Source organism: Lineus longissimus, chromosome 16 (assembly GCF_910592395.1).
Source record: "Lineus longissimus chromosome 16, tnLinLong1.2, whole genome shotgun sequence".
Classification (NCBI taxonomy): domain Eukaryota; kingdom Metazoa; phylum Nemertea; class Pilidiophora; order Heteronemertea; family Lineidae; genus Lineus; species Lineus longissimus.
This window is the reverse complement of record NC_088323.1, coordinates 2,695,393-2,717,031: the sequence shown is the minus strand read 5'-3', so window position 1 is coordinate 2,717,031 and position 21,639 is coordinate 2,695,393. Positions and strand designations below refer to the sequence as shown.

Below are 21,639 nucleotides of genomic sequence, written 5' to 3'. Positions count from 1 at the left end.
CAATTTCATCGACTGCTGTGATCGCTCGATCGAATAACGCCTCTGGTAGTGGCCTTAGGCATGTTAAGGTAGTCTGCTCTCTGATTCCGTAATACGAATGCCAATACCAGGCATGGACCATTAGCCTAGGCTCGTGGCTTATCACTGAGGTTGTCATGATCCACTGGTTGGAGTGCCAGAAATGTTGCCTATTGTCAGAATGATAGGACTGTAAAGTGCTTATTTGACATATTTTGCTGGCAACAGTGTAAAATTATTAGCGATATGCCACGCAGTTGATACATATTGAAGCTAATACAAATACTTTGTCTTTGTTCAATTCAGATTTGGTGAACTCCTACCAATGCTACCAATGTGTTTATACCAACATCAGCAAGTACTTAGATAACAAGCTACCCATCAATAACGCCCCAGCCGGAAAGCAAATGATCCCTTTTGCAGCTTGCTCCGACACCAACACGACAATCAAGAGCTCAACTAGCGACTATATTGAGATCAATAAAGACTGTCCATATGGATGCGCGGTAAGTCATTGTTTTAGATTAGTTGTTGAAATGGTAGTAACACACCATGCTTATCTTGCACAGTTGTTTGTTGATCGTTTGGCACAAGGCCATGTCGCTCAATGTTTGCCATGCCCCTTATCTGTTACCTTATCTGTCCCGTTTTTAATTTCACAGCGTGTTCCAAAGAAGCAAGGATCTGACTGGCAAATTCAGCCCCCAAGAAATGCTCTCCCCGAATCCCCATTTGTTTGCAGAATATGTATTAAATTGAAGCATTCCTCATCCCTCCCCCCTCACCACCCCCCCCCCTCACCACCCCTCAAAAAAGAAAGAAAAAGAAACACACTGACATTTACTCATGGTTTATGTTTTATTAATTAAAAAGGTTCATTACATCAAAACCAGAAATTGAAACATCTGAAATAAATAAATTACAATAATCAGACAGAATGATGAACATTACACTATATATTGCGCCCTCTCATTTGGTACAATATATAGCAGCTCACAAAGTCATCATCAATTCAAAATACACACATACTTGCACACAGTATTCCGGTTTCAACAAGAGACCCAATGATCTCAACCAAATATCATCACTCTCCTCCACAAATACAACACGCACAAACTTACAAAGCAGAACAGCACGTACACACACATTCATCGAACCTCACACCTCAACTGACAAATCAAGTCTGCCACCACCTAACATAACATACCATGCGCTGCCAAACCCATTACATCACAATGATTTAAAACAAGAATGGAAACTACACAATCAAACATCTAACAATAGGTCTTCATTCACAAGTCATGATAAGTACACGTAGTGAATGGTTTATTTACATCGTGGGGCATTGTTACACCATGAAGGTAACATGGTCACACACAATGAAGCTGCAGACTTATAAAGGAGCACTGTCCGTTCCTAACTTTTCGATAGCTCGTCAAGTTTGTACAAAAAATAACCACTTTTTCATTTGCGGCAATATTTTCTTTGATGGCAATGTTTACTTTCTTAGTATAGATTTCGGTGAAAAATTCCCCAACATTCCAGAGAGGATAATCCCATATTTAGGAACAGCGTACAATCCATTTCGGAGTATTTATACAAAATAGCATGGCAAATGTCGCTCAAATAGCAAGTTAGTCGATACCTTATACTCTAGGCCTTTTAGGGACACAATAGGTCCATGGACTTTTCATTACATGCCGTTATAATGGATTTCCTCGGCTATATTGATGTGTGAGTGTGAAAAAAGCTCGCCAATTTGACCGTGAATTTTTGACCACGGGCGATATCGCGGAGAACAATTAAGATGATTGGGGGTAAAGCGTGACCTATTATGGATGACAAAGTTATTAACATTGGTTCGATGGTAATTTCCTGTGCTGGAGAAATGTTATGGAATTTATAGCCGATTCTTGGGGCGCCGGTCTTACACCTTTGAACATTTGTGAAATTCGTCATGAGAATTAAGTATGAATCTGAAATCGCTCGGAATTAAACTCCCATCATATGTCCATGGCTTGGTAATACAATCTTATCTGTTTAGACATGAACTTTGTGTCCGAACATATTTGGGGGTTAGTCAAAACGGAATAAGTTATTTTGATACTGCTCGGTACCATAAATGCTAAATTTCATCGACTTTGTATACTGTACTACGACGATGTTTTTTTCCTATTGGGCTGAGCCAAGAGTAAGTGCAATATACAAGAACAATGCTAGTCTTTAAAGGTGTATAGTGTTTTTCCAACGGTATGCCACCCTGCTGCGGTATAAGAATGGGCGCACTGCTCGCCCACAACGCGGGGGTGGTGACCATGCTGAGATCTACAGAATGTCAAATTCAGTCTTATGAATATCGGGACGAACCCAAGTATTAAAAGCTATAATTATCTCACATTTATATACCGTTAATGCCATCACCATATTCAAAAGGGTATTTGAGATGGTGTAAAATATGTTCCACCATTGGACACATTTTGAAGAGAATTTGAGAGCGCAGTGCTAGTGTTATTGTTTATAGGAATGTTGTGATTATTGAAATATTTATTTTTAGGTTTTGTGACAAATCATGCTGAAGGTGGTCTATTCAGTAGGTTTGTGATCAATGATGTTTACATGAAACATTTTTTATTGAAAGAAAGGAATGTTTATTAACGAAGTACATATAAATTGCGTTTTTGAATAACAGGTAAATTTGTCATTGTGAGCCTTCTATCCTTCGACCAAGTACCTGACAGGAATTTTATGATGTACATAGTGTGTCTCAAAACTTTAAAATTTATGACAGGGAAGAAAAATCTTAGCCGAAATATGATATTGTCATCAAACTCTTAACCATGCCGATCTACAGCATAGGTTATAGAAGGGAAGGTTTTTATGTAAATGATAAAACTGTGACTGGGATTAAAGTCCGCGTAACAAAAGAAATGATGATAAAGTTTGCTGAACATCTCTATTTTCAAAGGAGATGGTAGGATATTTGGCAACGTAGTGGCGAGATTTACTCAGTCATAGTGGCTCTTTGCAAACAAAATAACTCTACTACCACTCCCCGATGTCAAAAATTGCCCAAAGTCAAACTCTCAGTATCACTTGAACGTAAGCTCAAGGCATTGTGGACTTATCTCTAGACAAAATATTAATCTCTGGGCTTTCAATTAAAATAACACTGCCCTTTCCTTCGGGATCTAAGGGGGCCAGATGCGACACGATATGCCAGCTATTGTTACAAAAACGTCCATTTGTTTTGCAAAAAATGGCTTAGAGATTAGTTTTTATGTGTTTCGGGTATTTAGACGGCGAGTTGCAGCAGATTTTCGATGCAAAATGTTCAAATACAGACGCTTGATTTTTTACCACATTAACAATTGTTTAAGCACCCATTTTCTAGAATTTGCCTCAGGCTACCTTACTGCAAATACCACAGTTTGTTTTCGTCGCCAAATGATTTTTAAGAATTAGTTCAGCGTTCGTGAAATACCATTATAATATCGCTGTATTTGTTTTGTTGAAATATTATCGTGTTACTAAGGAAACTGAAATCATTTTGAAAGTTCATCGGGTCAGGCATGGTAAAAAATGACGACTTTTCCAAAATTGCACTTCGCAATTTCTGATCCAGCCCGAAGGTAAAGAATTCACGTTGTACGCTCATTAATAAAAAATAATCGAAAATTAATTTACGCAGTAATTTGTAAAAGGCTACTACGTAGTTCGTTTGTATACCTTTATCAGAAGAACGAAAATTCCAATAAAGAGCTTTCCTCTCCCCAAATCAGACTTTTTGATGCCCGAGGGTGTTGAAATTACGTTTTAAAGTCGCAGTAAACTAATACGCAGTTTAAAAGAAGATTTCAAGTTCCTTTCGATGACATGCTAGATCTGACACAGGTCCCTTGAGATACATTATGTCCAACCGAAGAAAATTCTCAGAACAAGGTACGCTCACATAGGCCCTTTAATGGAATTAAGTGACGGTCAGAAAATATGGAGGTCGGCGCACACAGAAAGACTGGTAAAGCAATAAATTTCCACTTATTGATGTTTGCCAAGATGTTTTGCCAACATTGACGTGATCTAGTTGTAAGGGGCTTAAAAGTAGACACTGGATTTAAAGTGTCGGTGAAGTAGCGCTTCAAAGTCATTATTTAAAAGGAAAGTCAATACATTTGAGTGGTAGAGTTGAACTTTATTGATCACTAGTAAGTGTTGACTGATCAGATTGTCCTTATGAGGTTTCTACGTGTACAATAATCTAGGCCTGTTACACATTTTAAGAGATTTGAGTACACATCTACAAGGCTCAGGAACGGGAACACCCAAATACGTTACACCGGAAAAAATTTCGGCCGTCGTTAAGATTAAAAAGATGCAAATATGTTCTTCGAACTTAAACTGCATGCTTCACTTAAATTGCAACATGTATGTATCCATTAGCGCGCGCTTGAGGCGATCATAACTCGCGAATTCATGCTATTCTATTGCGCGTTCCCAGTCATTTTCTAATCAAACTAAACTAACAATTTCCTCTCGAGTTAATCACAAAAGGGAATCATTCGGGCAATCGCCATATACAACACAAATGCATACCTGAGATTTTAAAGTATTTAGTGCCATTGGTGTCGGTATCAAAAGTCTAGTCGGGCGTATCACGTCCGTCATTTAGAGGTCACCTAAGGCCACATACCACACAGGTGAGAAATATACCTATGAAAGATCTTAATTATACGACAAGAGTCGTCCGGGCAACTTTTCAACGTATTGTGAACTTTAAGTCAGTTCGCCAGACACAATACAACATCAAGTGAACATTTCGGTGAGATTTATTAGTTATGCCAGTGACACTAGGTGCTTTGGAGCATGAGACAAGCATTATACGGTATGCGTGGCAGTTTTTACTTGATAATACCACGGATGTAATACCACGACAATTATTTTTCTTTTGAAGCGAGTGCCATTGCAGTAAAGAACAGTTCTGTCGCAGGCTATTGTAAGTGAGGAGAGACAGTCCGGGGTGGGGGGGGGGTATTTTCGGTCTCATCGATCGTCAATCCTATCTAATCATAAATATGATCATCGTCATCATTCCCGATGCAGTAGCAACTGCCTTCAATAATCAAGGAGAGCGAACAGCGGAGCTACATCAAGAGCCAAATATTCGCTCGTTTAATGTATTTTGCTTCAAAACCTGACGACGGGACAAGATAATTAAAGGAAGCTAGCAATTACCCGACTGTACCCAAGGGACGTAAACATAATTAGCTCAGGCAGATAAGATGGAGAAAGTGACGTCACGGTGATGAACAGATTGAAAACCATTGGTGCAGAGTGAGCAATAATTGAACTAATCCCTAAACTACCATAAGTCGTCCAAAAGACGTGTTGCTAACCATTTTGTTCTCATGGTTTCTGCTTTTATGACGTTTATGGTCGCACGCCGCTTTGGCTGTTTGATTCAGATGAAATATGCTGTCTCCTCTGACCATGGGCGCGTGTTTTCTAGGTTTTTGTAACCGGCCAGCATTGATATGACCCCTCACAGAATGAAGACGTGAATCTCAATCTTGTCAACCTGCCTCCACCAGCCACTTTGCTTATCATCTCGTTTCGACGGAAGAAACTTAGAAAAGAGTGCCATTAACACGACTATTTGACACCTGGGTGTCACCAACCGCTGGTCTTGGCCTCATTTTATCACCAGTAAAACAGGCGGTCAGGAGGAACATCTGTTACCGAATTGGTAATACCTTTAGTACCTCATTCATCGAGCATCAACTTGCATGTTCGTGTATGTGAATGTGCAGGGTTTTTTTCTCGCCATGATGACCACTTGCATGCATGTAATTGATAGCTTTCCTCGGCCGCAGCTGAAGGAGGAAGGGGGTCGAAAAGGGTGAAGGCCACTGAGCAAATTTCAATCTAACCAAGCGTTGCTCCAACATCTGTTTTGTGAGATCGATATGGAGACATGAGGGTTTTGACTGTAACTGCCGACGATGAACTATCGGTCCATAAAGCGACGGTAGGCCTACTACTCATTTCGCACCAGCTTGCTTCAGGTTTTGCTCAAGTTTGAATCATGTGCGTCACCATGCACACTACAGACACAAGCATATGCTAACCATGACTTTCTCCAGTGATCCCCATGAAATTGATAATGAAGTCCCCAAAGACCCGCTGTCATTGACGATCTTCTTCAAGTGTCTTAGCACTCAATTAACGATATAAAGAGACGCGGGTCATCGGCAGACAATCGCGGTCCGCAAAATTGGTTCTCTTGGGACTGCATCCTCGTTATGTAACCTGCTCTGTCAACATGCCGGGGTCATAGTATTGTAGAAGTATAAATTGTTGCACATTAGAAAAACACTCTGCTGGCCTTTTTACATTGGAAATGGGAGACTGTGGCTCTTTTACGTGTAAAGGGTGGCGAAAGGACTCGGTCACGCTAAAACCCCCTGTCATCGGCCAATAGCTTCTTATCGTCTCTATGCAATGTCAATCTTTGATTCGAAAGTCAAATGAATTCCATATGAACTCACAATTAGATTGTTTGTACAATTCCTTTCCAATCGACTACTATTACAAGGGATATTTAAAATAATCCGTTTGGTTTTCAATTAGTTAGATGTCAAATTGGTATGTTTGTACAATTACTGTCTCATTGTATTGGTTTTTCTTTAAATCTTAAAGAAATACCAGGCCTTTTAGAAAAGCAAAGTCCTACTGAGTAACGTTGTATAAGCTCGTGGTACAACATCACAACAACCTAAGAATCGGTGGACAAAGGCCCTTCGCCGAGTGAGCAAATATCTGAAGGCTATGGGAAGCCGAAAAGGGAGGGCCTCAACACGGACTGCATTGTCCATATGTTTCTAACGATTTACATTAAATTACTTAAAGAAATGTTGACTTGGAATCTAAATAGTTTACATATGTTACGCATTAAAGGTTGACTCGTGTAAAGTTAGTTGTACTTATTACATGGTCTGAAGACACACAGCGCATTTTTTGTGTCAATTTTATTTAATGGTCGCTTTTAGACAAGTAAATCAAAGAAAATTCGGATAATGGGAGTTGTGTACCTCATTGTTTGCTCTCTAAGTAGTTGTCTACAAGGCTTTAAAGAATAACTAATAAAATTCCATTGGGCTTCCCGTTCGGACAAATCAAACTTTTGTGTGTGCTTTACATTTACGTTGCAGAAGGACTTAGAGAAGAGAGGTTGCTTGTCGTCAAACCTGCAGAATTCCCAGTAAACAAGTGACCAAAACCTAAAACCTGAAACATGTCGGCTTTTTAATGAAGTTCTAGGAGCATTCTTTCGAAATCCCCAAGGGTATATAGCAGATTGACACAGCGTTCCAAAACTCTCACACACAGCTTGATATGCTGATCGTCACAAAATGGACAATTCACGGTGTTACAAAGCTTAGAGTCACACGTTGGCAGTCTTCTTGTTTTCAAAGGGAATTCATTCCAAAAGCAGTTTAGTGATACCCAATTACAAAGCGTTTGACGTCTGTAAACTTCAATTTTCTCCAAGTACAATGAGTTGTCAAAGCCCCTTCGAATAAAGTGGAAAATTGCCACTTAAAATGTTAAATGACCGAAATTTTGTATTTTTCCCTTTTATCTATGCATACGAAAATTCTGTGTAGCTAATTTGCTTAGATAAGATAAGGTAATTCTGATGGATGTGTAAATCATTAGTGGTAATCAGAATGAACGCAAATTATCGAAGTAGACGACAATGTAATCTTCTTTATTTCTTCCATTTGTTGTGATATAACTGCAGTCAGATAAGAACCCTTCAAATCATCTTGATATCTTCAAAGATAAAACTGATTCAGTTGGACTTAGTAAAGCTTTTTTAAGTAATTTGTTTAATGATCCAATGACAGAAAATTCAGCTCAATTTAAATCGGCTTTGTTCATTATTGTGAAAGCATTTTCTTTAAATGTTTGGTGTTATTCCTGATACATGTGCCTTGAGTTCAGCTGGTTTCTTGTACTTTAATCGGACATAGTCAAATGAAGCTAAAAATTGAAACCTTATATTAACCATTTTTTTTCACTTTCAAGAGATTTTGTCTCATTCTCACAAACAGTCGCACAATTCTGATCACTTTTAGAATTAGAGAGACATCCGATACGTACAGTAACCTGGATCATTGATGCCTAGACGATTAGGGCTTGTAAAGTCACAAGAGACAATGAATCGTGAAAAGGATTCTCCCGCAGTATGTCAAAAGCCATTAGTGTCCAGACGATTACGGAATGATGCTTTGTGGAGAAGGACGACGGATGCGCTGAGATGACATATTGATAAAGAAGCTCGGACATCTTGTTGTTGGGGCAGACGATAAAAGGGAAATTTGTAACTCTGGAGGTCCTTCTGTTATGTGAGCCTCGGCCTGGGGATGACAATTCCTTCGTTTTGTTTGGGTTCATCCTTTTGTTCGTCTTTCATCTCTAAATACATTAACAGACAATGTGCACGGCGCATAAACATCTTTAACCACGACCTGTATTTTTTCTTCAAATCGTTGGCATTTTGCTGTTGGATTTTTTTGTAATGTTGCGTGGATCCTGTTCACATTTTATGATCCAGTTAACAGTGATTGAGTTAATCCCTCCAGACGACATACCATACATTGTGCAGCTTTACAACCTGTCTAACCCACCGTTTTGATGTTTTTCTCTTTTTCTTTGCGGTGTTGTGTTTCTAGGGGAAACCGAACGGATGTTGCGCAACGCATGACAACAAAACATCAGCTGTCGCGCAGAGCAAATATTTTCCATTCGCGAGCTGAGGTTTTCACAGGTGGGGAACCAAATATTCCGACATGTAGTGTCAACAAACACTCAAATGGAATCCATCGAGAGACGATTTTAGAGTTAACAGTTTTAAACGGCCCGGTCAATATGATATTGGTAGAATATCGAATACGACAGTCCTGTAGAGCCCCACCACAACATTACATTACAGCCTTGTCTGACCTCCTTAGTATCATTTCTCTTATCATATTACTGAATGTACATGTATTTGCATGCATCCATCTGAATGGTCAGAATGTAGGCTCAGAAGTATCATGACACCCAATGTTTTTTACTCGCACAGCGACCGGTGTCTAAACATAACCTTCCAATTGACTTTTCGAACTGTTGAAAGTGACACCGAAAACAAAGGCGGAACACCTGAGAATGTAATGACATAAATCAGCTACTCTTGGACTGATACTTAATAGTGTCGTTTGGAGGGTCCTTGGAGTTCGATCCGTGACATCCTTACAAAACGACCGGTGGATATCATACCGGTCCCAAGGACCCTCGAAGCAAGTGGGGAATTTCTTTGGTTTCGAATTTCTGCATTTGGTCAGGGGTGATGACCTCCAAATTATTGCTGCCTTCTTTCTCTCGCTGAGTATTCTGACGTAAACGAGACTAGGGGGAGCTCATTGTGTGGGTTCGTTAGTCCGGATTCCACGATTCGAACAATCGCTCGGCTTTATAATACTTGTAGCTCAATACATTTTCCAACAAGCATTCTCGAATAAGGGTGACGACAAATATACATGGGGTTTTATCAACCGTCATTTCTCATCTCTGGGCTTCACATGATGGACATGTGACCATTGGAGACACCAGCTGTCACTCATATAATGACACTTCATCAAAATTAAATGAATGAAATTCCTTCGTTGGCTGTTGACAATTACATACAGTTTTCACAATGCAAGGTAACAGTAACCATTATATGTTGTGTAAAAGTTTAATCTCAAGACACTATGCAAGCACCCTCGTGCAACTGCGTTCTGGATTCTAGGGATAATCTGATTAACACCGTCTATCGGTCAGGGAAATGTCAAGTGAGTTATGAGAGTACTTCGATATAAGATTTAGTCATTGTTCATGAGGATATAAAGATTTAATGAATAGGTCTCACGAGGTAAATGTACAATGCTACCAATCGTACCTAATAGTGAAGTGGTTTTAATCAAATGTATTCCAACAGAAGTGCCCGAACGCTACACTGAATAGTTATCTGCGTACACCTGAAAATCCATCCGCAACAGATTGTATTCATCGATTTCTTCGACTTCGGACTTTGTTGATTGGTGGAATCACTTTTAAATATTCCACCCCGCACAAGACAGAGGTAAACACGTGCTGTAAGGCGATGGAGCATTATCAATGTATTCCCGTCTTCTCTAACTTCAAAGACACATTACGATAACGCACTTTGATACACCCATGATGTGCCCACTTAATGTGCCCTTAGAGCAACTAGACTGAAACAGTAAGCTCCCACGAAGCGAAGCCGTTTGATTTTCGACAAACAAAGAATGACATTGGGGGATTCGTTGTGGCAAGCTGGACTCAGGTAGAGTGTGTAAGATTGAGCATGCTTCGCGAATCGTCGTCACGCTGTCTAGTTTACTCTTAGATGTGCCCTTTCGCCACATACCCAAGTCCACAACCAAATGCCATTTCAGAGATGGGTGCATCATTTTGCTCAAAGTTTAGAGATGTTGTTAATGCGATGTTAATTTCACGAGATGTGGATCACGTGGAATTAAACATCGCATCAACGTAACCTCACATGCAATGTCTCGTCCCAGTACTTTGTATCCATTTTGAATTCGAGGTTGGCTCGGAAACCAGGTGGCTCTGGCCGGAATTGCAGAACTGATAACGAATCAAAAGTGATTGATAGGAATAAAACGCTTTCTCTATACATACATGTAGCTTACCATTTAAGCTTGACAATTATTCCTGCTAGATAACGCAAAACTTACCCGATTTATTGCGTAGAGTGTACGTTTGTCGACTTCGGTCCAGTTGTAGAGGAAGTGGTCAGAGACATAAAACTGCCTAGTTTTCCACTAAAAAGGCGGTGTATGTCTTTTCTAAATTTTTGACTGCTGGCGAGATACATGAAAAAATTCAAAGAATTATTCAATTGAGATAGAGCAAAGCCTATTTCGTACGTGAAACTCCTGAGGTGTTTTAGGGATGGTTCTCTTGCTAAGCGGCCGGTTAAGAATATATCCCAAGCAATGAAATCGAGGGTGTACGGAAGGATAAATAGCATTAAAGATAGGGCAACTATCAAAAGCATGACAGTCAAGGATCGCTCCTGTTTTGAACGTTTCGACCCCTTGCCTCCTGTGCTGTCCTTCAGGCCTGCACTATGCTTCCGTAAGGTGAGAATAATGGCGACATTGATGAAGAATAGCGAGCCCATTGGGATTGCCACATCTAGTGCGTTGACGATTTTGAAACCGAATATGTACCAAGATGCACCAGGCGGCATACCACAAATTACGTAGTACCCGTTTTCATCTTTACTTGCCGTACGCAGTACGTTCGGAATGTATATCAAGATGTGTACGATTAGATCTATAGCGACAAGGATCTTTGCTTTCTTCATTGTACACCACTGTGGCGCCTTCAAGGGGAATCTCACCACCAAGAATCTGTCCAGAGCGATCAGGAGAATCAAGGAATTCGATGTCGGACAGAAAGTAAACGAAACATAGTAATGTAAAATACACGCGAAACTCCCAAGGGATGCGTTTTTGAGGTATACTGGCCACACATTGAAAACCCAACGCGGCACAAGGAAAAAGTTGAGGGCGAAAGTATCACACACCGCCAAGACTCTCAAATAAAAGCCCATGATGTTCTTTCGGTTAGAGGGCATGCTGAGGATTATGAAACTGAGTGTGTTCCCGAACAGGCCAATGACGACCATGATTGGGTAGGCATAGCGCTGGATCATCTTGACGTAGAAGTCAAAGGATGAAGTAACCTCATCCTCGTATGTTGGCGTCAACATACTGGCGATTATTCTAAACAAAGCGTCCAGTTTTAACAAATGGATTCCTGTCTCTTCATGATCAGGCGTTCTCCCGTCTAGCTCCGAACACCAGCATTGGTTTCAGTTAAGAGTCTTCTACGTCCCGCTTAAAGTGTTGTTCGTCTAGTTAGAGCTTTGAAGCTTGATGTCGAACCATTTCACTCTGAATACGAAATTTATCCGAAACTTGGAAACGGCACGCCAGGCATTGTAGATTCCTCCACGTGCCTCCACGTTTGAATTGATATCTAACTGTCGGCTCCTGGTCGCAGGCCCCATGACGCTGAGCCATGTTTTTACTATTGTTTGACTTACCATATATAAATTATACGAAATAAGATAATGAACGATTCCATTGTTATATCGTTCCCGCACTTCATGACACTCATGTCACCACAATGAAATTGCCTAATCTTGGGTTGCAATCGCCCATTGATTTAAATCAATGAAATTACTGTAGTAAATAATAATACAGGTAGTTTCATTATTTCGCACCAGAACAAAAGACGGCATTAATTTCGCATTATTACTCGGACACTTATTCAATTATTTTTGGGGTAATTGTTAGCTAACATACTTTCTTGTTACAAATATCAAATAACACCATTTAATCAGAAAATTAATTGTCGTGATGATTCTGCCTTCGATCATTCAATATACGAATCGTCTTTCTATGACAATTATATCGAAAGCGAGCGATGCAGGGGTTAGAAACAATGGGGTTTGTCTATTTGATAACCACATTTAATAACCAAAATTTTGTCTTTGTCTTACAAAAATCATCATTCATATAGTAAGTGCATGTACTGTTAAAATTCTAAGGCTACTGTAGGTGACAAACTGAAAAAATTGAAAACAAAATTAACCAGGAGGAAATCTTTCTTCTTTCCTGGTTGTAATTTCTCATACATGCCATACGATGCCTTATCAAAGAGAAAACAGAAGTTATACGTCTCAGTATCAACAAACTATTTGGAAACACTCAAAATATGTACACCAACAGGCATTAAATGTCTTCTTCAATGTCTCAATGATAGATTTGCATGTATTACGTGCTTCACATTGATCACCTGCACACAATGCACAGCGTGATGCATGCCTGGTGCTTGGTAGACCGTGGCGTGCAACACATGTCGTGAACAGCTCAGCCATAATCACAGCTGTATGGGGAATGACTGCCAGTAAAGAAGAAAAATTTTCTCCTGGTTATTTTTTTTCAATCTTTTTCAATCACCTACAGCAGTGCTAGATTTTTTAACAGTACATGCACTTGCTATGAATGATGAGTTTTGTCTCTCTCATACCAAACACAAATTAATACAATGATAGATTTGCATGTATTACGTGCTTAACATTGGTCACCTGCACACAATGCATAGCGTGATGCATGCCCGGTGCTTGGTAGACTGTGGCGTGCAACACATGTCGTGAACAGCTCAGCCATGGTTATGGCTGATCCCCAAATGTGCAGTTGCATGATTTGAAATCAATTAATACTTCCTATCTTTCAAGTTTGCTCGTTTACCGATTTTCCCTTATCGACTCAAGATCAGCGAGTTTTCATACCGAAATTGCTCATGACGAAAAAAAATAAGTCGAGATAGTCAAAATGTTAGTAGATTCCAGCGGGGTGATTCTAGGTCGTGTGACTCTATTTACCTTAGGAAAGATGATAGGGCCAGTTTTGACGATATAACCTGGCATTCTGGCTACTTTCCCATTTTCGCATTGTTTCATTTTAATGGAATTTACTATATGTCTGTCACTGGTGTTTTCCAAAGTGGAGAAATATTTATATCTTGGCCCTTCAAAGGCGATGGTCCTGTCATGTTGACAACACAGGTTTTCACAACTACGATAAACTTTACACACGGAGCGAGTCAATAGTTGAAGAGACAGAGGGGCCTCCACCAGACAGTGTCCTACCATGGGAAGATATTTGATATCATTTGTTGATAGGGCCTTTGATTGAACAGAATGACATGAGATGTCAGGCATTTGAATATACCATTGGCAAAGATTCAAAAAGTGATCACAATTGACAACGATTTCAACGTTACTTCGCCTGGTTTTGATGTACATCATCAAGTTCAATACATTTGAGACGGAATCCTAGTCTTAGTGGCACTCGGTCATGGAAGACTGGTAAAGGAGATATTTTTGGTGGCACTTGTGGTACATGTCCGTAGTGGCACTGGTTAGCCGACCTGATATTCGTTTCAATATTGTGTGGGTTGGATTCCAACTGTGCTGGTATAGTACATTCGCATTAATAGACAGATTATTGTTATCTATATGTATTTATCTCAGATATCTGGCAACTCATCAAAACTAGTCAACACCTGTGTGCATGCTAAGTAGGTCGGTATGTCTGCAGACGATCAGAGCCACAGAATATCTGCGAAGACAGTTTCGTGATTTCAACTAACAACATTCCAAATGTTTTCTTGATACTGATCTAAAACACTTTATTATATCATATCTAATGGTGATGGTCTTGTGGCAGTATGCAGACATTTCGTGACAAAGTAACCAATATTCGGGGGTGTCATCGTAACATGCAATTGGGGAATGCTACCTAAACAGGATGACCAGACACAAATAGAGATCTGGTGAGCGACAAACATTCCCTGGCCTCGTGCCACTCGAGTACATCCCAGCATGAAAACATTTGATCATACATTCCGGCGGAGACAACATTACAACCACAGCTGTAGGGTCATATTCAGTTTTTGAAAAAAAAAGTTGGAATGCATCCCGGATTATCACTTCCCACTGCTTTTCTGCCTCTCATGGTCATTCCCCGATCAGATTCCTTACCGGATCCAACCCATTTGTTATCACCAAGGGGGCCTTCCATGATCCTCTGAGAGGACCTCCTTCCCCTCCGATCCATGACAGCTCCCCAAAAGCTACAACCCTGCTCATTTCGTCAGGAATGTCGGCACCATATTTTTGGACCACGACCCTTTTGTAAGGGGTTGATGGAACAGTGTGTATTAAGGAGAGCTGCTGACAAAACACACTCGAGTTTGGAAAGGCCGAAAGGGTCTAAATTTGGTATGGGTGTGATGATGGTCTGTTTTGAAGTGGCTAGGTGGAATGGTATGTGGAATGATTCTAATATAGTTATCAAGTTGCCCCGTCGGTATCTCACCTTCTTTCCTGGTGAGGACACTAAAAGCTAAAAAGACTTAAAAACTATGAGGTGTCTGCTAGAACTTCTCACGTTGACAAGAAAGTTTGCCCTCTCGAAGTTTCCCAAGATTCGATCATCGCTCATAGCCAGGGATTCTGGGGAAATTGCTTGAGGTCAGCACCCAATTCTATGTTTCTGTGCTAATCCATACTACGACTTATAGTAGTAGGGAGTGTGGGACGGTACCCATTGATAATGTTGAACGTTCATCCCATTGTCACTTTGGCTTAGGGCGGTTGTTTCTCTGTTGACACGGAGTGGATCTGGCAAGGGATAGTTTTTGATGGAGACCTGTTCTCACGAGACTGAGGCTTCACGCAAAACTCCGGATTCTCTGTTTCGCCCTACTTAAAAGTTTGGACTCCACTTCGCTCGGTCTTCGTTACACCTTTAGCAGTTCAGTATGCATTGAATGTTCAGCGATGAAGTTTTGACTCTTTTATCATCATCGAATTGAAAAGAGAATGATTTTAGCCTTTTTGACGTAGAGTCGTGTGTTGTCTCTGACCTCTTATGTTGTTCTTTGCCCCCATGCTATCATCGACAGTCACTCTCCTTCAATAAGAAATGTCATCCACCAAATGGATGAAAAGGAATTTCTACTATTTGATTTGTACAATTCATTAAGGCTCTAATAAGAATGCAAAATAAATAATCTTCTCTTGCATGTTTTTTTAAAATTCTGTACGCATTCAACCTTTGTCGATTCAATGAATCTCTCAAAACCAGCATGATAACGGCATTTGCGTCCTAAACTTAGTTTTTTTGTAATCATTCATCATGACACAAATACACGAAATGTTAAAGAGAAGCGTTTTATTGATTCAAATCGCGTGGAATACTACGCGTCAAATAAAGCACGTCCTGTTTTTGATTCTTGATAGCTATATTGTAACTGAGATACAATCCTCCAGCTAGTAAACAATTTTTTTCCAACGGAATTAGAAAAGATTCCTGCTTTAGTTCTGTTGGATATTGCCCATCAGGATAGAGTTCATTTGGAACGAGGAGCTATTAACGAGTCAAAAGTATGACATGTCTTATTTGACACGCAGTATCTTCATTGCACGCGATAAGGTGTTGATACAAGACTGTATAATCACCACGCAATCTCGATTACACATGCAAAACCTCTTATTCAAAAGGGTTACATCCGTGACAAGAATGTGAAGGGCGTGGTTTCTCATTGGACGCATCTGGAGTTTAGCGTACAGGAATGCGGAAGATGTACTAGATGATAACATCTGGTAGTATCCGGGTTAGCAGTTTCCATCCTTAACTTTGTATCAAAATGAGACAATTTGGGTCTAATGTTGCGGACGGGTCACCTGAAACCATATTGTTTACTTTTTCATTGAAACTACATGCCCCATATGTCAATCTAAAAGGTGTCTTTTTTACACCACCACCACCATCCCAATTCGAAAGGACCTGGTGACAGATTTGTCTCACATACTCTTCGACTATCAAGTCACTGTTCTCGCGCACAATGCACATTCAATGACACTTGGGTCCGTTATCGTCAATCACGGGCATCAGCGGCAGTGCGATCAATGCTATTCCTGTGTCTTCCACCGGGCCCGGATGGACCAGCTAACGATCTAGGTAATTCATTTTAGCTAATCACTTTCTCTGGGCAATTTGTACCAAAGCATGTCGGAAGACGTCCGTTGCTACTTCTCGTTATTCTTGGTGTCCCTAATTGGGAGTGCAGCTACTCGAGTCTGCTTCGAAATAAGCGTTAAATGGTAAAAGTGTTGAGCGGCCTGTCAGAAGAAACTAAATGATGAGAGCCTTACTTCCCATAAGCGTTTCAAAAATCTTGCTCCCTCAATGCCAGACTAAATTCTTGTCGAAAGGTCATGTTGTTGCAGAAATGCTCCTACACCATTTCATATCATTCAGGATTTGGCTGCCTTTTCGGAAAAGCAGCTTATTCAGTCGTTACGATCTTACATAAGACTGCCATTAAATGGTCTTGTTGGCGAGTCTAATATCAAGGGAACGACATCATTCCTCGTTATTTCTTGTCAATAACCTAATTCTAACAGTTAGGTCCAGGGCACAGGAAAATAGCGTCGAACCCCTGGGGTACGGACAAAAGGAACAGGTTCTCGCCCTTTGATGTCTGAAGATAAGATACATCTGATAATAGGCAAGAAAATCGAGCAGCATCGCAACGGGCAATTTGTATTGTTGAGGGGAAAAAATTACAACTAGCGTACCCTTGAGAAGCACCTTCCGTGTATTGTCTGGACTGTCCGATTTGGGAGGACCACATTCTTGAGTAATTGGCCGAAGACCATGGATGCGCACTTGCTCCCGGCAATAGTGGAAGGGGTCCCACAGTCGTTCGGACCAAGATGGAAGATGTCACCTTGGTTTCATCGCCTTCACAGGGTGGCATCCATCTGGGTGGCACTTCTAGAATTAACATTTTGCCCCTTTTCAGCTTTTGACTGATGGTACCTTTAGGGGCACATCGATAATTAATGAAAATTAAGTGACAATGTGGCGCTTGGAGGTGACTTCTTTCGTGGTGTTTATCAATTACGCTAATGATCACTCCGTCTGGCCTTTTAAGCCACAGTTATATTTCGTATTCATTGGTATGAACTGACTAAAGCTAATTCGAATATGCAGGTTGTCAGGGGTTCATCGGATGCCACATCTGGCACTCGAGTGAAACCTGGGTCGTCATCGTTCTGTGCTCACCTTTACCCACAACTCGCCAACTACATGTATAGAAACACGTGTTTGATGTCATTGAATTGATCCCTCGCCATGACAATACGCTTTTACTTTCTAAGCAGGCACAACTCAAACTTCACAGTAACCATTATATATTATAATACACATTTGTACTGACAATGAACTGGTTTGGGTAGCTTATTAAGCACCTTTTTTAACAGCCACTTTCACTATTCTGCCTTTGGATACAAGCGTCCCGTCAAGCTGTTGTACCGCTGACGATGGCTTCACGGAAAGTCCTCTGTCAAAATCAGTCATAAAAGGGTCACGCAGTCGAATATATCATATCGCCAGGTTTTGATTCTATAATATAAATTGGGCTAATCATCCCTTCGATACCCAACACACGGTGCTAGTTGTGTCCCCTGCCTTCCCATGTCTTGTCCCGGACCTGTTGGAGCAAAGACCCGTCGTTTGGCGCTGCACTAGTTAGACACACATTCAATGATACCCCCAAATACCTTATATTCAGACATGCTTTTGATCCCGTGTGATGTCCGGACTTCTTATACCAGACCAGCGGGTACGATGTCAATGATACATCATTCCAAAAACACCGATATAAATTTCGAACTACGGGACTATCAACATGATTTGTTTGGCTATGGGGGTATTGTGTTGAGCTCCAGGCAGACCAGTGCCGGTTTTGTCATTATGTTATCACACTCACCGCCCCTAGGATGACCCTTTAAAGTGCTATATCCAGTAAAGTTGTGATCTAACAAATATACACGTCTGATATCAATAAGTTAGTAAGTAAATTCGATCGAACTATGTTGTGACACAGTGATGATATTTCAATAATACCACACATTACCATATTGACCATAACTTCTAAACTGGTATGAACTTTTCATCTATCGTTCTACAAGCTGCAATAATTGACCATGATAGGTCTTAAGGTATTCGTAGTGAAACTTTATCTAAACATCCTGGCTCAGTTGCTTACGAAATAGGCACACATTCTTAACAAATCTACAAGCGAATCTTAAAGGCATGTTGTATGCATCAGAAATTATGCAAATTCAGTTGCAGAAATTGTTATCTTGATCTCGCAGACAATATAGAGGAAGTAAGACCGCCTGCAGCCGACCAACATCAAACTGAACTGGTCCAGAAATAAACCACAGAGTTTTGAAATCACCCAAAGATAGCCGGAAGTTACTGATGACACTGACAGTCACTTTCCACTTCCGCTTGTTGAGTCGTTGATACGAAATTGGTGAAATTCTCAAGGGCATCAGTGGTGAGGTTTAATATTATGCTATGCAGGTTTATGTTTGGTTTGTTTATGGAAATCTAGATGTTTTGCCGGATGCTACTCGGTTTTAATTTCAATTGTAGTTGGTGTCATATGGGTCTCTAGTGCTCCTCTATAGACACTTATCTTGGACATGACCCTGGCTAAGTAGTCAAAGATTTCTTCAACAAAGATAATGTGATTCTTAGTTTGTGATACGTTGTACATTATATACTGAGATGAACAATAATATGTGCATCGTCTACATTAGTATACGCTTTGTAGTTGCAACATTGAGTAAGGTTTTGAACGACAGCAAACGAGAAACAAATCTTGTTGGGACATTATTACTGATTGCTGTGTCAAAGCTGACTCGCTGTTTCTAAAGACCGTCGTTCCCGGAGTAACTGGGCATCTGATCCAAACCAGCACAGCAGTTACAGTACATAGTAATCAACAGGTTTGACAATCAGATACCAAGGAGAGGGTGGACCACGACACGATTTATCAAAGAGTCCGGACAAAGGGAACCGCAGGGTCGCTGGCCGAGGGCGAGAGACACTAAATCTACCATTGCAATCTGTGAGAAGCAACCGCAGGTCCCAAGCTGCACGGGCGAGCATGGTAGAGGACATCATGCACTCCAGGTTCAACCTTGTACTAACCTTTGACATATCCCGGGGACTGGCGGCCAGGGAGATGCATATTCACACACCGATTTACATAAGCCCTTTCAACATATGCGGGCTTATTCAAATCCCGTAAAAAACCTCTGCTATCAAATTTCGACCCAGAAACCTCTCAGCAAGATAAATATCAGCCTCGTCGTTCGTAATGATGCCCTTCGGTCATCAAATGGAACTTGAGATATAATTAAGCATCATTGCTTTTTCTAAATGGTTTACAGGAGAAGGAAAATCAGAATGTTTTCATGGCACATGAACTGGTATAGTTTCAGTGTAGTGCACTGTAATAGCATCTGAAGAGTTCAGATGGAAGTTTCATTCTCACCCGGATCAAAACTATGATACAAGTCACTATTTCTCACCCGTCGGATGACAAGAAATAAGCTTACAGTTGTATTCATATATTCCACAATGACATCCAAGCACCTGTTTTATGCAGCTAATTTCAATAGAAATCATGAAGAATTGAAATCGGTTTGAATATTCATTTGATAATACCCGTATACAAGGTCCATCAACGGAAAGGTCAGGGGTCAGTGACCAAGCTACCTGACTGTAACACGAGTCCCACGATTCTTAATATTTTCAACAATCGTAAATTGGTTTATTGTCAACAGTTCGTCGAGGTTTTTGTCCCCATATTTATCATAGTTTGGACTTGCTGTTTGAGATACCTGTCAGTTTCATTTCTGGGCTTCAATTGATCTTTTGGTCCCGAGTTTGTCCTTTGGTATTCCCGAGCCCGCGAGTCAAATTACAGTTGTCTGTGGCCTACTGAAGTGGACGATGTGTTGCTGAGAGGAGGGAGCGGATTTGATACTCCGATAAGGTGAACTCCTGTCTTCGATCTTGTGCGCATATCTGTATGTGAAGATCCATATATCATCATTTGTCAGACCCTTTTTTCAAATCCGAGCGTCGTATTTGGTGCTTCAAATGTCATACAATTGCAAAAACTCGCTTTTTTGAGTACTCAAAAACGTGTTTGAAGTGCTTTTTGTTAGGGCACGTGGATAGCATGATTGTATGATACACTGTATAACGTCTCGACCAAATGAATGCGCATTGATAAAAGCATCCTTATGTTTGCCAGTAGCATAACTGTGCAGAATAGAACAAGAAAAAAAAAGAGATAGGAACCCATGATGCACTCACTGGTAATAAATTCATGAATTGAATTTTTCACGCCACACGCTCTACGACATCACGATACAATCTCATCACAAAACAAATCCGGAAAAACAAATTCCCAAGACAATTTCAATTGTAGATGCCCCGAAGGTGTCAAGAACATTGTACTATTCCTCAGGGGAGGATTCCGGTAGCGTGTTTTGCTCCACTTGCCTCGCACTCGGTGACCATGGATGGCGCTGGATTACCTCGGGAGTCGTGTTGCGTTGAGTTAATTAAGGCGTCTCCTCCGATGGCGTTTGGTCTTCGATCGGTCACACTCGATAAGGCCGCGAAAGAGATCAGAATTCACCACCGCAGCCGTCTAATTTTGGAATGCGTTTCATCTAAGAAGTTCCGTTTTTCAACATTTCGCTATGTTAGTTTATGCTTGTAAATGTATCGTGAAGTATGGAATGAGAAACCTCGAAAACGGTTGCCCAAGCTAAATATCATCAAGTGTCACGGTATTTCGACATTTCCTGTAAGAATCTGAAAAGTTGCTTGGCGTCTCCTATCGTAATTCAATTGCCATCGCGAACATGGCGAATATTTCAATATCTTGTCAATAGCTATTCATTGACCTTCGAAAATTGACAGGGAGGCAGAATGATGATAGATGGTATTCAAATGAAGTCTGTCGTGGTTAGTTGCCGCTTGGAATGTTCCTCAACGGGTAGGGTTCGGTGTGAAAGCCGTTGCTCATGTG

General features: G+C 40.7%; 2 protein-coding genes across 2 annotated transcripts in view; one reads left to right on the top strand and one right to left on the bottom strand.

Annotated features, from left to right (window-relative positions):
- Window positions 1-21,639, top strand: part of LOC135500694 (uncharacterized) — a 37,330-nt gene that overhangs the window by 11,280 nt on the left and 4,411 nt on the right. The window contains exon 3 of the mRNA XM_064792308.1: window positions 325-524. Coding sequence (XP_064648378.1) covers window positions 325-524 — 200 coding nt within the window. The remainder of the gene's footprint in view (window positions 1-324; window positions 525-21,639) is intronic.
- Window positions 9,234-12,226, bottom strand: LOC135500367 (FMRFamide peptide receptor frpr-18-like). Its single transcript, XM_064791801.1, has 2 exons — window positions 10,821-12,226; window positions 9,234-10,191 (listed from the first exon to the last, which is right to left on the bottom strand). Exon 1 carries the CDS (start codon window positions 11,861-11,863, stop codon window positions 10,826-10,828), a length of 1,038 nt encoding a protein of 345 aa, XP_064647871.1. The 5' UTR covers window positions 11,864-12,226; the 3' UTR covers window positions 9,234-10,191; window positions 10,821-10,825.